This window comes from Pelophylax lessonae, assembly GCF_965119305.1.
Source record: "Pelophylax lessonae genome assembly, chromosome: 2".
Taxonomy (NCBI): Eukaryota; Metazoa; Chordata; class Amphibia; order Anura; family Ranidae; genus Pelophylax; species Pelophylax lessonae.
The window spans coordinates 556,775,011-556,789,570 of record NC_138769.1 but is presented as its reverse complement, the minus strand read 5'-3'; the positions used below and the strand labels follow the sequence as shown (position 1 = coordinate 556,789,570).

The following is a 14,560-nucleotide window of genomic DNA, read 5'->3' as shown; positions in this document are numbered from 1 at the left end:
TGTGAACCGCCGTTATCGCTGGGACATGAGTCTCGGCCCAAGACAGAATGTCGGCCACTTCTCGAGCCGCTCGGGCACTCCTGGTGCCCCCTTGGTGGTTGATGTAGGCCACCGCCGTGGCATTGTCCGTCTGCACCCGAACCGGGCAGCCCTGCAGCCGGTCCGTCCAGCGATGAAGACAGAGCCTTATCGCACGCAATTCCAGAATGTTGATCGGAAGGGAAGACTCCCCCTCCGACCAGGTCCCCTGGGCGGACAGAACGCCCAGAACACCACCCCAGCCCGACAGGCTGGCATCCGTGGTGATTATCGTCCACGAGATCGGACGAAACGACTTGCCCCCGGACACCAACGGGGACTGGAGCCACCACAGAAGGTTTTCCCTGGTGCGATGACTCAACGAGATCTGAAGATCCAGAGATTGAGGTCGCCCGTCCCACCTGGACAGGATCTCCGCTTGGAGACCCCGCGTGTGAAACTGCGCGAAAGGAATCGCCTCGAAGGCCGAGACCATCAATCCCAGACATCTCATACCCGTCCGCAGAGACGAGTGTGGAACGTCCCTGAGGGACCTGACTTCCTCCTGAAGAGTCCTGAGTTTGTCTTCCGGCAGGAAGACCTTCGCCTGCACCGAGTCCAGTATCATTCCCAGATAGGGGAGACGAACCGACGGACTCAGTGTCGACTTTGGAACATTTATCGTCCAACCGAACTCCTGCAGAGTTTGCATTGTGACAGACAGGTCCTTCTCCAGACCCTGTCTGGTCGCAGACCGAACCAGAATGTCGTCCAGATACCCCAGGACAGAAATGCCCTGGGCTCTCAATAATGCCAGAACCGGTGCAAGCACCTTGGTGAAGACCCGCGGAGCCGAGGCGAGCCCAAAGGGCAACGCCACAAACTGGTAGTGATCCTCCGCAATGGCAAATCGAAGGTACTTCTGATGACCCTCGAATATGGGGATGTGAAGGTACGCATCCTTCAAATCGATGGAGGCCATGAATTCCCCCGGAACCAGGGCAGCCACCACCGAGCGCAGGGATTCCATGCGGAACTTGCGAACTCGCACAGAGCGGTTCAGAGCTTTCAAGTCCAGAATCGGACGAACCTTGCCCTCCTTCCTGGGCACGGTGAACAGATTGGAATAAAACCCCCGAAATCTGTCCCGATGAGGCACCGGAACCACCACTCCCTGAGCCCTCAGGTCCCGCACCGCCAGGTGCAGATCCCGCAGGCGCTCTGGAGACAGTCGAAGATTTGAGGGAAAAAATCTGCTCTCCGGCCGAGAGAGAAACTCGATCTTGTAACCAGATCGAACGATTTCCAGAACCCATCTGTCCCTCACACGGGCCAACCAGGGCTGAAGAAAACCGAGCAAGCGTCCCCCCACCCCAAAACTGGGTGAGGGCGCCCCTTCAGGCCGAACTGTTATGGGCCGCAGGTCCGGATTGACCGGACTTCTGTTTCCCAGACCAGGGCTTCTTCTGAGAGCCTTGGCCCTTGAACGGTTTGCCCTTGTAGTGCGGCCGAAAGGCACGAAAGGACCCCTGAGGGGGCCGAAAATGAGCATGCTTCTTCCCAGAAGCCCCCTTAGCCTTGGGGAAATGGGGCAAGAGAGTGCTCTTACCCCCGGTAATCCCCTTAATCAACACATCCAGGGACTCCCCAAAAAGGCGAGACCCATCATAAGGCAGATTGGCTAAGGTTTTACGTGAAGATTGGTCCACCGACCAACATTTCAACCAAACCAGGCGGTGAGACAACACCGCCACGCTGTGCACACGCGCGGCCAACGGAATCAGGTCCAGGTCCGCATCACACAGATACATGACACCCTGGTGGATCTGATCCACCATATCCAGGGTCGCCGCCGAGGCCGAATCGGCCACTAGGACGCGCCTAAGCATCTGCGTCCAACTTGCGATCGCCTGGGCCGCCATGAGAGAAGCAAACAGAGCCTTAAGCATAGAACCCGTAACAGAATAAGTATGACGGGCAAGAGACTCCAGTCTCCTATCCGTGGCATCACTGAAAACAGGGGATCCCTCTGCAGGGATCGCAGTGGCTTTGTTCAAAACCGCAATAGCATGATCCACTGGCGGAGGCACACACCACCGTTCATCAGTGGCAGGCGAGAAAGGATAACGCAGCTTAAATTTACTTGGTACCGCAAAAGGCTTGCGCAAATCGCGCCATTGGTCCTTAACAGCGCGCTGAAAATCAGCATTGCAGGGAAAAACCTGCGGCGTCCTGCGTTTTCTCTGCGTCCCATAAGCCGCCAAGGCAGCTGGGGGACACACCTCGTCCTGCAAACGTAGCGTCTGCTTAATGGAAGCAATCAACTCATCCATGATTGCAAGCTCTTCAGGCGAGCCAGGGGGAGAATTATCAACCCCCTCAACTTCAGCCTCTACCTCAGACCCCACTAGATCAAGAGAGGAGCGGGACCCCGATAGGGGGGTCCCCGCCAGAACAGCCCCATCACCTTCACCCTCAGAATCAGTGGACAGAGCAACTCTGGGCCGTTTAGTAGATTGAGCAGCCACCAGCATTTGCACCTGTGCAGCAAGGCCAGCCACAATAGTGGCTAAATCCCCCCCTGGGGGGGAAACAGCGGTCCCCTGGCTTTCCACCAATACTGTGGGAAACTTGCCCTCCTGAGAATCCATTGCCCCTGTATGCCAGACAACCAAGGGTTAACTGCCCCCTTACAGCAAGCGCGGCAAGCGCAGCCCACCGCACCACACTCAGGCACAATGAGACCCCCACAGGGAATATACAGACTGAATACAGGCAATGGAACACAGGAATAGAAGGATAAAACCTGAGGAGACTCCGCTGCTGCTGCTGCCTCGATCGGTGCTTCCAGGAGAGAGAAAGTGATGCTGCCAGGGCGCTCTATGTAAGCCTATGGAGGCTACAAGAAAATGGCCGCCGTGCATGTAAACCATGCGGCCGGAGCGGGCGCCGGTAAAATGGCGTCGTTTGGCGCCGAAATCGCCGCTCCACAGTGCATAAAATCACACACAATATTATCCCATTATATGGATACATGTTAGATCGCCGCAGCGATCGCTGTATATGCCCCAACATGCCATTAAAAACATGCCCCACAGCACACAGCTCCTCACACTGCCCAGCCTGACATACTCAGTGTCATACAGCTCCCCCCCCCCCCCCTTGCAGCCCACAGCATGCAGCCGAGAGATAGGGAGACAAGCAGTGTGATTAAAGGCAGGTTACACAGTCCCAGACTGAGACCCCCCCCAGACAGACAGGTCCCCACATAGATACACTTACCTCACATGGCGTGGGGAACCCGCACAGGCGAACAAGCCGCTGCACATGAGGCAGGGAGAGTCTCAATTCAAGATGCACACAATGGCGGTTCAGAAACCGCACAGCGTCCGGTGAGGTAGCCACCTCACCAATCATCCCTGCACCGAACAGGGATGGGTCGTTCACTGTGCCAGGAGCGTTACCTGGCTGAACGCTCGATGGCAGACTGGGAAGCCACTGACCCACGACCTGCGACCAGGGGGATCAGCCCGAGACCCAGTCCGCATGATCCTCTTCGTCCGAAGAACTAACTAATGCTGACAAAAATAACAGCTAAGTAAAGGTAGAGAGAAAACTCAAACAAAATATCAAAAAGAAGAAAGAGTCTGGGACAAAAAGTCCCAGCACAGAGAGAGCCAGCCACTCCTGACAAGCTAGACATTAAAACTGAGATATGGTTGCAGGAAGTAGGAGGGTATTGACTGAGGGGACCACCCCTTGAGGGTGGGATATGTTAAAGCTTTATTGTTAACATATTCTGTTGCCTAGCTACTCCTTCGGAGCAAAGTCTAATACCCCATATGTGACGAATATGAAGAGGCGGCGACTGTCGGAGGACGTAAGAGAAAATTATTTTATTAGCAAGGGTTCCCTGAGATTGAAAAGGTTATTTCAAGGGTTCCTCTATATTAAAAGCTTAAGAAGGGCTGTTTTAGGCACTGAAACTAGGATCAAAACAGCAGCTCATTGGTTCTATTGGGGTGATTGGAAAACTATCTTCAGTAGATCTATACATCTTTGAGCATTTGAGAGCCCTCACAATGAGCCGGGAGTGGACACTGGCATTTCCTTTTGGTGTACTAACTCCTAGACTGTTTAGAAGCTCCTGAGATCGATATACCTGTACTGTTTAATGCACTGTGTATTGGCTTAACGTATACTTTTATTGCATGAGGAGTCTGACAATCTGCTTTTTATTTGCTTCTTGCAGTTGACCTTGAAGATGCAGCTGTTAACCGAATTGCGTAAGTGCTTTTCTTTGACTTTTTGGAAAACAAATTTATCAAGCTGTGAAAATCAGAAAAATGTTATTAGGTCTTTAAAGCATCTACTCATCAGGAGCGCGATTCTTCAACTCTGATCAAATATTTGCTGGTCTGCTTAATGTGCTTTTAATATACGTCTGACTTTTTTTTTTTTTTTTTTAAGTGTCTATCTTGTGTATGTATTTTGGCAGAGTTATACATTAATGACTTGTTTTGCACTCGTATTTATTTCAACATTGTGAGACTTTTATATGAGCCCTTAGTGCATCTAAAATGTGTTATATTGCACAACGTACTTATCACAATAATCATTTGTGCTTCACATGTAAAAGTGCAAGTCCAGTCATTTTTTAAAACATATTTTTTTTTTTTTTTACGACTTGAAAAGAGTGGGAAAGGGGCTAGAACTTCAGTAAGGTTTTACCAAGGTACATAATTTGGGCTGGAGAAAGTATTGATGGATTTCCTAGTGTGATGGAGTCCTCCATTGAGAACTACATGTCCCTCTGCCACAGTGGAAGATGGGACTTGCAGTCCCTTCATTCACAGATCTCTGGGAATGGATAACACAGCTGTGAAGGCAGTCGTGTCAAAATAAAATTTGGCATGAGCCTGCAAGGAGAAGAACCCCCATGGATTCAGTAGGGGTGAAGGCTATGGGGGGGGGGGGGGGTGGATTAGTTTGAGAGTGGTAGTCCAAAAGAGATCTGGGTGAATCAATATGGAAATCTCACCTTCTCTTCCAAACGTTCCCTACCTCCTGAGCCTCCCTTTTTGCTCTTTTAATGTGATGGGTGCTCATCTGTAGGGGATTTTTAGGGTGGAGCAGTGTGAAACTCGACTACATCTGTTGAATTTATCTACAATATATTCGGAAAGTATTCACAGCGCTTTACTTTTTCCACATTTTTTTTTTTTTTTTTTTATGCTACAGCCTTACAGCCGTATTCCAAAATGGATTAAATTCATTATTTTCCTTAATTCTACAAACAAAACTCCATAATGACAACATGAATGAAGGAAGTTTGACATCTTATGCGGCAATCACAGCTCCAAGTCACTTTAGATAAGTCTCTATGAGCTTGCCACATCTTACCACTGGGATTTGTTCCCATTCCTCCTTTCAAAACTGCTCCAGCTCCTTCAAATTGGATGGTTTACGCTTGTGAACAGCAATCTTTAAGTCTGACCACATATTTTCTATTGGATTGCAGTCTGGGCTTTGACTAGGCCATTCAAACACATTTACATGTTTCCCCTTAAACCATTCAGGCGTTGCTTTAGCAGTGCGTTTGGGGTCATTGTCCTGCTGGAAGGTGAACCTCCGCCCTAGCCTCAATTAACGCACAGAGTGATACAGGTTTTGCGCAAGAATATCCCTGTATTTAGCACCATCCGTCTTTCACCTCAACTCCGACCAGTTTCCCTTTCCCGACTGCTGAAAAACATCCCCATAGCATGATGCTGCTACCAACATGTTTCACTGTGGGGGTGGTGTTCTTTGGGTGATGTGTTGGGTTTGCCCCAGATATAGCGTTTTCTTTGATGGCCGAAAAGTAAAATTTTTGTCTCATCAGAGTAGAGCACCTTCTCCATACATTTTGGGAGTCTCCCACATGCCTTGACGCAAACTCATTTTGTTTTTTGCTAAAAGTAATGGCTTTCTTCTGGCCACTCTGTCATAAAGTCCAACTCCTATGGAGCGTATGGCTAATTGTCGTCCCATGTACAGATACTCCAGTCTCTGCTGTGGAACTCTGCAGCTCCTCCAGGGTTACCTTCGGTCTCTGTGCTGCCTCTCTGATGCCCTCCTTGGCCGGTCTGTGAGTTTTGGTGGGTGGCCATCTCTTGGCAGATTTGCTGCTGTTCCATGTTCTTGCTTAGGTGTTTTTTCTTGCAGGGTTTGGTTAGTGGTGCCTCTTGCTTAGGTGTTGCAGCCACTGGGGCCTTTCAAAAAAAGAGTTATTTATGGGCTTCATAACAAAGGGGGTGAATACATACGCACATGCCAATTTTCTGTTTTCTATTTCTAAAAAAAAATTGTTTTATGTATATTTTTCTCATTTCACTTCACCAACGTAGACTATTGTGTTCTGATCCATCACATAAAATTCAGATAACAAACAAAACATTGAATTTAAGGCTGCAATGTAACAAAATAGGTACAAATTCAAGGGGGTGAATACTTTTGCAAGGTACTGCACATATGATTTTTGTTCATTTTATTTTTAATTAATTTGCAAAGACTTCAAAAAACTTCTTTCACGTTGTCATTATGGGGTATTTGTAGAATTTTGAGGAAAATAATGAATTTAATCCATTTTGGAATAAGGCTGAAACATAACAAAATGTTGAAAAAGTGAAGCGTTGTGAATACTTTCTGAATGCACTGTATCTGTGTACTTTAGTATGAAGTCTTCACTGAACACAATACTTCATCATATTCTAGTTTGAACTGCTTGAGTTTGTGACCAATTTTTATTAAAGAATAAGGGTTTCTTCATTGCAAAAAAACTTTTATATGCCCCGACTCGTCCCCTGCATAGGAGTAGCAGGCACCATTAAAATGCCTCACAAGAACCAGTGGCATACTCTGTATCTCGTAAGTGCTGCTCAAAATTGTCAGTACCATCCGACTCAACAACTTTGAATGGAAAAAGTGAAGGCTCTGGGTGTGAAGTTTTTTGCCAGACTGTATGCAGTCACTATATGGGAGATTTCTGGACTGACCATCTCCCATTGTTCTCCAATTGGTAGCCAGCTCTGGCTTCCAAGTCTCATTAAAGTGGAGTTCCACCCTCATTTTATACTTACCTCCATCTTCTCGCTCCGGGTCACCTGAAAAAGAAATGGATAATCGCATTTTTTTTTTTTTTTTTACTTGCCTTACTTCTTCTTCCTCCTTCCTCGGCCCGTCGTCACTTCCTGGCTCTGCAATGATTCCTGGGAGCTGAACGTCATAGCTCCCAGGAATCATTGCGCCTGCACCGGCCCCGACGTCAGTTCCGGGGCGCGCGTCATCCCCTTCTAAACAGCTTCTGGGCATGCCCAGAAGCTGTGGAGGGATGACGCGCGCGACCCGGAAGTGACGTTGGGGCCGGTGCAGGGCATCATGGGACCGAAGAAGGCGGAAGAGGACCCCGAAGAGGATCTCGCTGGCTTCAAGCTGCCCACATCTTACATGGCAGCGCTGGACAAGACGTTTTCAAGGTAAGTATTTGTCCTAACAGGTAAGTGCAACCCGGGACAGATCAGGGGCTAGCCATTGTGGAATGCACTAGCCCTGACTGTCCTGGGGGTATTTTTAAAAAAAAAAAAAAAAAATTCCAGGGTGGAACTCCGCTTTAACAATGCTATCTATGCCTCTTATGTTGCTGAGATCTGGAGGGGGTCCCCAATTCTGGTCAGGGGTCTGATAAACTGAGTTAGTATATTTAACAGCAGTAGTATTTTTGCTTACTTTGTGTGCTTACATCTGTTTAACCTAACACTATTTTTTAGCTGATCTAAGATTTTGCTTTAGCTGTCACTGGACTGTGTACCTTGTGAGTACAGTTTCTATGAGTAATGGCTGGACATTGCTTCGATAAGAGCTGCCTTATCATACTTGTTGATGCTTTCCTATGTGCCTGGCCTTTGCTCTGCCACGCTGTCCTAGGAATATAATATGAGCACATGGCTACGGTTTTAGACTTTACACTTGCTACTGTGGCATTTTTTAAAGCTTCATTTAACTGCTACACTACAGCAGTGAACAGAATGCTATCCTATGGCATCGTATGTTTTTTACTAGTGTTCTTCTATAGTATACTTAATTTATTTGCAATTCATCATTTATTTGCAAAATCAAGACAGTGATGTGGCTGAGTTGGCAGGCTGTGTGGGTTTTTTTCTTCTTTTTTGCGTTGGTTGAGGAGTCGTCTTTCCCAAGTACCTGGAGATAGTAAAGTAGACTAGGTTACATGGATTGAGTGTGTCTTCAGAGCTCTTGTCTTCTGTGATCCATGACAGTCTCTCATCCTGTTACTGTGTCTTGATCTCTCAAGCAGGAAACTTTTCCACTTTACATCATGCCTCTTGAGAGTTTGCGTTCTCTTTGAAATGTGATCGCATCCTTTGTCTGCTAATCTTTGTACAATGAAACTAAAATGAACCTGAATTCATTAGTGGGACTTTAAAAGGGGTACTCCACCAGAATGAAAATTTTAGATTCCTTTTATATCAATAATATGTGCCGGTTATCTAAAATCAGTGCTTGATAAATGGGTTTAGTGGCAGTGCTATAGTTGTGAGCTATGTTGAATTAATAGCTATATGCGTCCCCAAAATGAACAGGAAAAAACTTTTTGGAGATTACTACAGACTGTTAATGCATTGTATTGTTCTGTCACTGCCTAAAGTCTATGTCCGTATGTGTCACAGACCCTGAGTAGTGTCCTGTTCTTTGCCATTGCAGTGTGAGTATCTGAGCATACCAATTATGTGGAATGTGCTGATCATTGTTTGTCTTGTAACTACACGTGTTGGATCACATCATTTGTGCACTGGTGGATTGTTAAATGCATGAGTTAGCTGTTCTCTTTAACATTTAGTTTGGCTATCTTTCTGAATGGGTTTTGTGTTTTATACAGGACAATCATACCCGTTTAAAACCTTCACTATATCTGGTCTCCAACAGTACGCAGAACATGGAAATACAATAGTTTTAGTAAATATAAACTGCTAAATACCTTTTCTCATCAGCAGTTGGAGCAGTCTTATGACTTCTAAGAGTGTCTGGTTAAAGCTTGTAGGATGAGTTTTCAGTCTCCCCTGATTGTCCTGTGAGGCTGCAGGACCCCTGACTCTGTCTGGACAGTGCTGATTGGCCCTGTACTGATAATTCTCGTTCGTTCGTCCATTGACGGACACCGCTCCGGATCTTCATAACCATTGGTTATACTGCCCCCCCCCCCCCCTTACCGGAGTAGGGCACTAGGCAGAAAGAATCCGGCTACGCCTATGGGCAGTCCCAGGGGGTATACTCCCTCTCCCTGTTATAGGTACTTTTTTTTTCCTGCCAGGAGTAAGGACCTAGTCCCTTGTTGGGATCTCTGGTCTTGGCAAATTTTTTTCTTTTTAGATAGAAATTTGTTCTCCTGGATTTTTTCCTCTGAGATCTACAATTAACTGCCGGTCTGGGCGACGGGCGGGATAATCTAGATTCAGTGGTCACCTCAGTCTGGCCAACAAGCGCACCGCAGACCTCAGCTCCGCGCTAGGTCAGCTGCTTCATAGCCCCACTAGCCTGCTAGTTAAATGCCTCGTGAGGTCGCATACAACCGGGTCTCGGCCCGAGTCCCAGCGTTCCTCCTGGCTGACAGCCCCCCCCTATTTCGATGGAGAGGGGTTCTGTCTGGGGCTGTGCCAACCCGTTTCCTGGTATGGCGAGTAGCTGTCGTCGCCCCTCCCCCTTCAGAGTTTTGGGGTGGACATGGACCCCTCTTTAGAACAGTCGGACCCCCGGGTTCCCCTCCTTCCCGTTAGGCACCCCCTTTTATCTTTCCTCCATCCTACCCCCTCCACTCATGCTGGGGCTATTTGGGTGGTCTGGTCCACCTCCTGGGGTGGGGGCAGGGCGCCATTCTGGCTGGTGAGGGGGGATGTGCGACCGGATGATCAGCTGGTGGGAGCCTCCTACAAGGGCCCCCATCCTGCCTCGGTCTGTCCTTAAGGCCTAGGGATCCCTCCTGGGTTCCTGGAAGCCTTGTGGTGCTGCCCTTTTGTTGTAGCCTGTGTTTGTATGCACGGCAGCCATGATTGTGTAGTTCGGCAGCCATTTAGCGGTGGTTTGTTATTCAACATAGTGGCGGCCATGACGGTGGGAGCCCCTCATCCCCTGATGCTGATTCCTGGATCTTTTTTACTTCCTGATTGCCACGCGTGCCGTGCAGAGTATCCTGGTCCAGGGGCTGCAGTCTATCTGTAATGCCTCTTTGGATGCGGCTCCACTAGTTTCTCGGCCCTCCGTTTCAGCAGTGGTCCTTTGGCTTCAGACTGCTTACAGGGTCTGTTTGGGGCAGTACAAGACCTGTTGCTTCAAGGGGTGATTGTCCCGTTCTGACTTCGGAACCTTTTCAGGGTTTTTACTCAAACCTGTTTACAGTCCCCGGAAGGAAGATAAGGTGCGTCCAATCCTGGACCTCAAGGCGCTGAACTGCTTTGTGCGGGTGCAGAAGTTCAGAATGGAGTCCGTTTGCACGGTGGTGGCATCCCTGCGTCAGGAGGATTTTCTTGCCTCTCAACATCAAGGAGGCTTACCTTCACATTCCGATATGTGCCGGTGGGAGAGGAGCATTACAAGTTTGTGGCGTATAACCTTTGGTCCCGCCTCTGGTCTTCGCAAAAGTGTTCGCACCGGCGCTAGCTTTGTTATGCCAACGGGGGATCACTGTGGGAGTTTGGCTGGATTCTGAATTTTCAGAAGTCTGCTCTGGTTTCGTCCATAAAGCTGGACTATCTGGGTCTGACTCTGGACTCTGCCTTAGCCAGAGTGCGCCTTCCTCTGGGCAAACTCCAGAAATTGAAGGCTGCAATTCGTCTCCTGCTGTCCAGCAGATAGGCATTCCTCTGGACTTGCATGCAGTTGCTGGGCCTGATGATGTCGACCTTCGAGGCAGTTCCGTTTGCACAGTTCCATATGAGGTCCCCAGCAAAGGGAGATGCTGGCCACATGGGACATGACTCAGCAGCCTCTGGACAATCAGATCTGGCTGAGTCTGGGAACGAAGGAGTCCCTGATATAGTGGCTTTGTTCTCCGTTGTTTCGTCTGGGCAAATACTTTCTTCCTCTTGTATTGGACAGGGGTCACCACAGATGCTAGCCTGTCCGGCTGAGGAGCCGTCCTAGGCAAACATTCCACTCCGGTAGTGTCCAGATTCCCTTTCCAATGTCTTGGAACTCCGAGCGTTCAGACTGTGTCTGGACCATTGGACAGATCGTCTTCAGGGATGCCCAGTGCGCATTAAATCGGACAATGCCATGACAATGGCTTATGTCAATCACTAGGGGAGCACAAGAAGTGTCCTGGCGGCTCCGGAGGTAGCTGGCAATCTAAGGTGGGCAGAACGGTTTGTTCCAGCCCTCTCCACTGTTAACATTCTAGGGGTGGAAAACTGTAAGGCGGATTACTTTTAGTTGGCAGGCAGGCGTTGGCCCAAGGGTAGTGGTCACTTCATCCGGAGGGGTTTCATCAGTCGTGTCTCCAGTGGGCCTTCCCCGAGATGGATCTGTTCGTGTCTCGGCTCAACAGAAAGGTGCAGAGGTTTTTAGCTAAATCACGGGATCCTCTGGCGGACCTCACAGATGCGCTTGTGGGGGTCAGTATCATATTTACTCCTCAAGCTTCTGCCAAGACTTCTACGCATAATCCAGGCATAAAGGATTCTGGTCATCTTAGTGGCTATGGTCTGGCCTTGCCGGGCTTGGTACGCCAATGTGGTGTGGCTGGTCGCCTATGTGCCTTGAAACTTCCTTTCAGGGAGGATCTGCTGTCCCAAGGACCAATCTTCCATCCTGCTTTACAGTCGCTGGCTTTGACAGCTTGGCTGTTTAATGCCAGGCGGTGAATGATAGAGGTTTATCCGAGTCAGTGATTCCTACGCTGTCAAAAGCGAGGAAATTACTTCTAGGAAGATCTACCATCATATTTTATAAAAGGCCAAAGTTCTTCTACACAAATAGAATGTGTATGGATTCTTTTTGGAGAATAAGAATATTTTTTGGTGTCCCTTTTAAAGCATAGAGAGAGGATCTGCTGTTAAAATTTCTGATATCAAAAACTGGGACAGATGCGGTTGCAGTTTTCGTTTGGGGAAAGAATAGCACAACTATTAGAATGCTGTTCTGGTAATCTAGTTAAATATGTAGTCGGGGCCCTGGGAAATTTAGTATTTTAAATTTAGATTTAATGTGTCAAAAGCAAGAAATGTCTTGGGAAAAGGAAAATAGGCCAACATTATTAAATTGAAGTCTCTAACTTTCTTCAAAACATTAGACATGGTCAACTGCTCTATTTAAGTCACACCTTTCTGATTGCCTTCATTTTATACTTGATCGGAAGTCTAAAGACAGACAGAATTGGTTATATGCTGAGTAATCGGCAGGTAAAGGTGGGAACGCACTCTTGGTGGCAGGGTGGCACTTGGGGAAGTTATGGAGGCGTTAGGGCCTAGGGCCACTATGGGAGATTGGGGAGCATTATAGAAGCTAAAAGGCATTATGGGAGTGTGACGGTACTCCCCTTCACTGGGAGTTAAAGACATACTTATTGGACACTGAGAAAATGGTTTGGATAACTTAAAATGGGAGAGTAATATTTATCAACAATATCTCTCAAGAAATATGATTTAATCCCACTTTACATTGTGAGACCTATAGCCTGTTGCCATGAAGTCTGTGACTCCTAAATAATCATAGCAATACGTAGATGTGTATTCCATGTACTTCAATGTAGGAGATGGACAGACTGTCATTGGCAGTCTTGTCCTATTGTCTATCTATTGAGGTGTGATGTGGATTGTGTTAAGTCTTTCGGTTTCATTGTTAAATGTTAATGACCTCACATTGTTCTGTCCAGATGGCTAGATAATTCAGGATAATTCTATTTCTGTATACAATTTCATCTGCATATGATAATGTAATCAGGAAGAGGGGAGAGATTGTGTACCCTGTATGTGAGTGACTGTGTAAAGCGGTTTTTATTGGATTGTGAATTTCATGTCCTGTTCCCCACAAGGTCCACCTGGGAAGTAACCTTGTGGGGGAAAACTGTATAAAAGAGCAGCTGTACCATTGAACTAGTGATTGACCGACATCGTTTTTTTTTTTTAAGCCAATACCGATATTTTGGTCATCGGCTATCGGTATCGGCCAAAATTTTTGGACATTTATTTATTTTTGTCTACAGGTACTGGGGTGGAGGGATCCGGGGGTCTTAAAGACCCCAAACCCCTTCTCTGCGCTTAAAAGCATTCAATACGCCAAGTTTGGCTGTTTTTAGAAATGCTGTACTTTTTTTTTTTTTTTTTTTTTTTATTTTAAATTCGGTGCCGCCAGTACCCGGAAGTGATGTCATGTCATGACATCACTTCTGGGTACTCGGCACTGAATTAAAAAAAATGGAGACCCGGTCAGATGGCGGCGGTGCAGGTAGGATGGGACGGGAGACCCGGGGCGAGCCGCATCGGTTGTCATTACAAGTCAGCCGACCGTCGGCTATGGACACCGGTACCGGGGTGATGCCTCTAGCTGCAGGCATCACCCCGGTACATGCACTTTCCCTAAATATCAGTAAATCCAAAGGCCGATTCCGATATATCGGGTAAAGTGCATATCGGCCACCGATATATCGGTGTTGCTGATAATCGGTTGATCTTTACATTAAACCTTGAGTTCTACTTCACCCTCAATCTAGGGTCCTGTCTTTTATTGGGGGAATCTGCTACAAGAGATTATGTTCTTAATGCTCCCTTGAATAATCACTAAGTCTTGTAAGAGCTTGTTCCTGCTTCACTCGCATACTGGAACCTGGAGCCTTTTCGTAGGTCCAGGGTGGGTAGGAGATGGCGAGACCCCAACCAAGCTGCGGTGGTCCGTGGGGTTTGCGGTGGTTATGATTTCTGGTCGAGTGCTTGGAGCCCTCGGGAAGCACTGGGAGCATCCGTCAACTGAGGTACCCAGTCGGGGTGCCAGTTGATCCGTTACAGGGAGGTTAAAAGATCTGCAGTTCCAACCCTTCCCCTTCCTAGCCAAAACCTAAAAAATGCATGTTTGCATGGCCTATAAACACTGTCTCCCTCAAAGCTATACTTGAGGGAGAACTTTTGTCTGTTGGCAAGGCATCTTTTGTAGGATTTCTTTTGCAGAAGCAAAGCTAAGATGAAGAAATGTATTAGCATGGAGTATCAAGCATCTGCCTGCCATCTGAATATTCACATTCAGTGCTGTGTGATGTTAATGACCTTTTATCACTTACAATTTGAATTGTTATCCTTTTGATGATTTGGCGATAACTCCAGGCAAGAAGTAAATTCGGTCAGTGCTTAACAAAAACATTCCAACTGTGCTAAAGCAGAATGTCCTTTCAGAATACTTTAAACCAGGCCTCGACATCCCAGGCGCCAGGTCGCATTTGCGACTAGAAATTGCCTCCTGGCGCCTAAGAGCCCATTCACCTTTTAGCACCAGGCACGAG

The 14,560-nt window shown here is 47.6% G+C and overlaps 1 protein-coding gene across 1 annotated transcript in view; it reads left to right on the top strand.

Annotated features, from left to right (window-relative positions):
* LMBR1L (limb development membrane protein 1 like) overlaps positions 1-14,560 on the top strand; it is a 147,053-nt gene that overhangs the window by 69,566 nt on the left and 62,927 nt on the right. Inside the window, exon 3 of the mRNA XM_082247069.1 lies at positions 4,271-4,304. Coding sequence (XP_082103195.1) covers positions 4,271-4,304 — 34 coding nt within the window. The remainder of the gene's footprint in view (positions 1-4,270; positions 4,305-14,560) is intronic.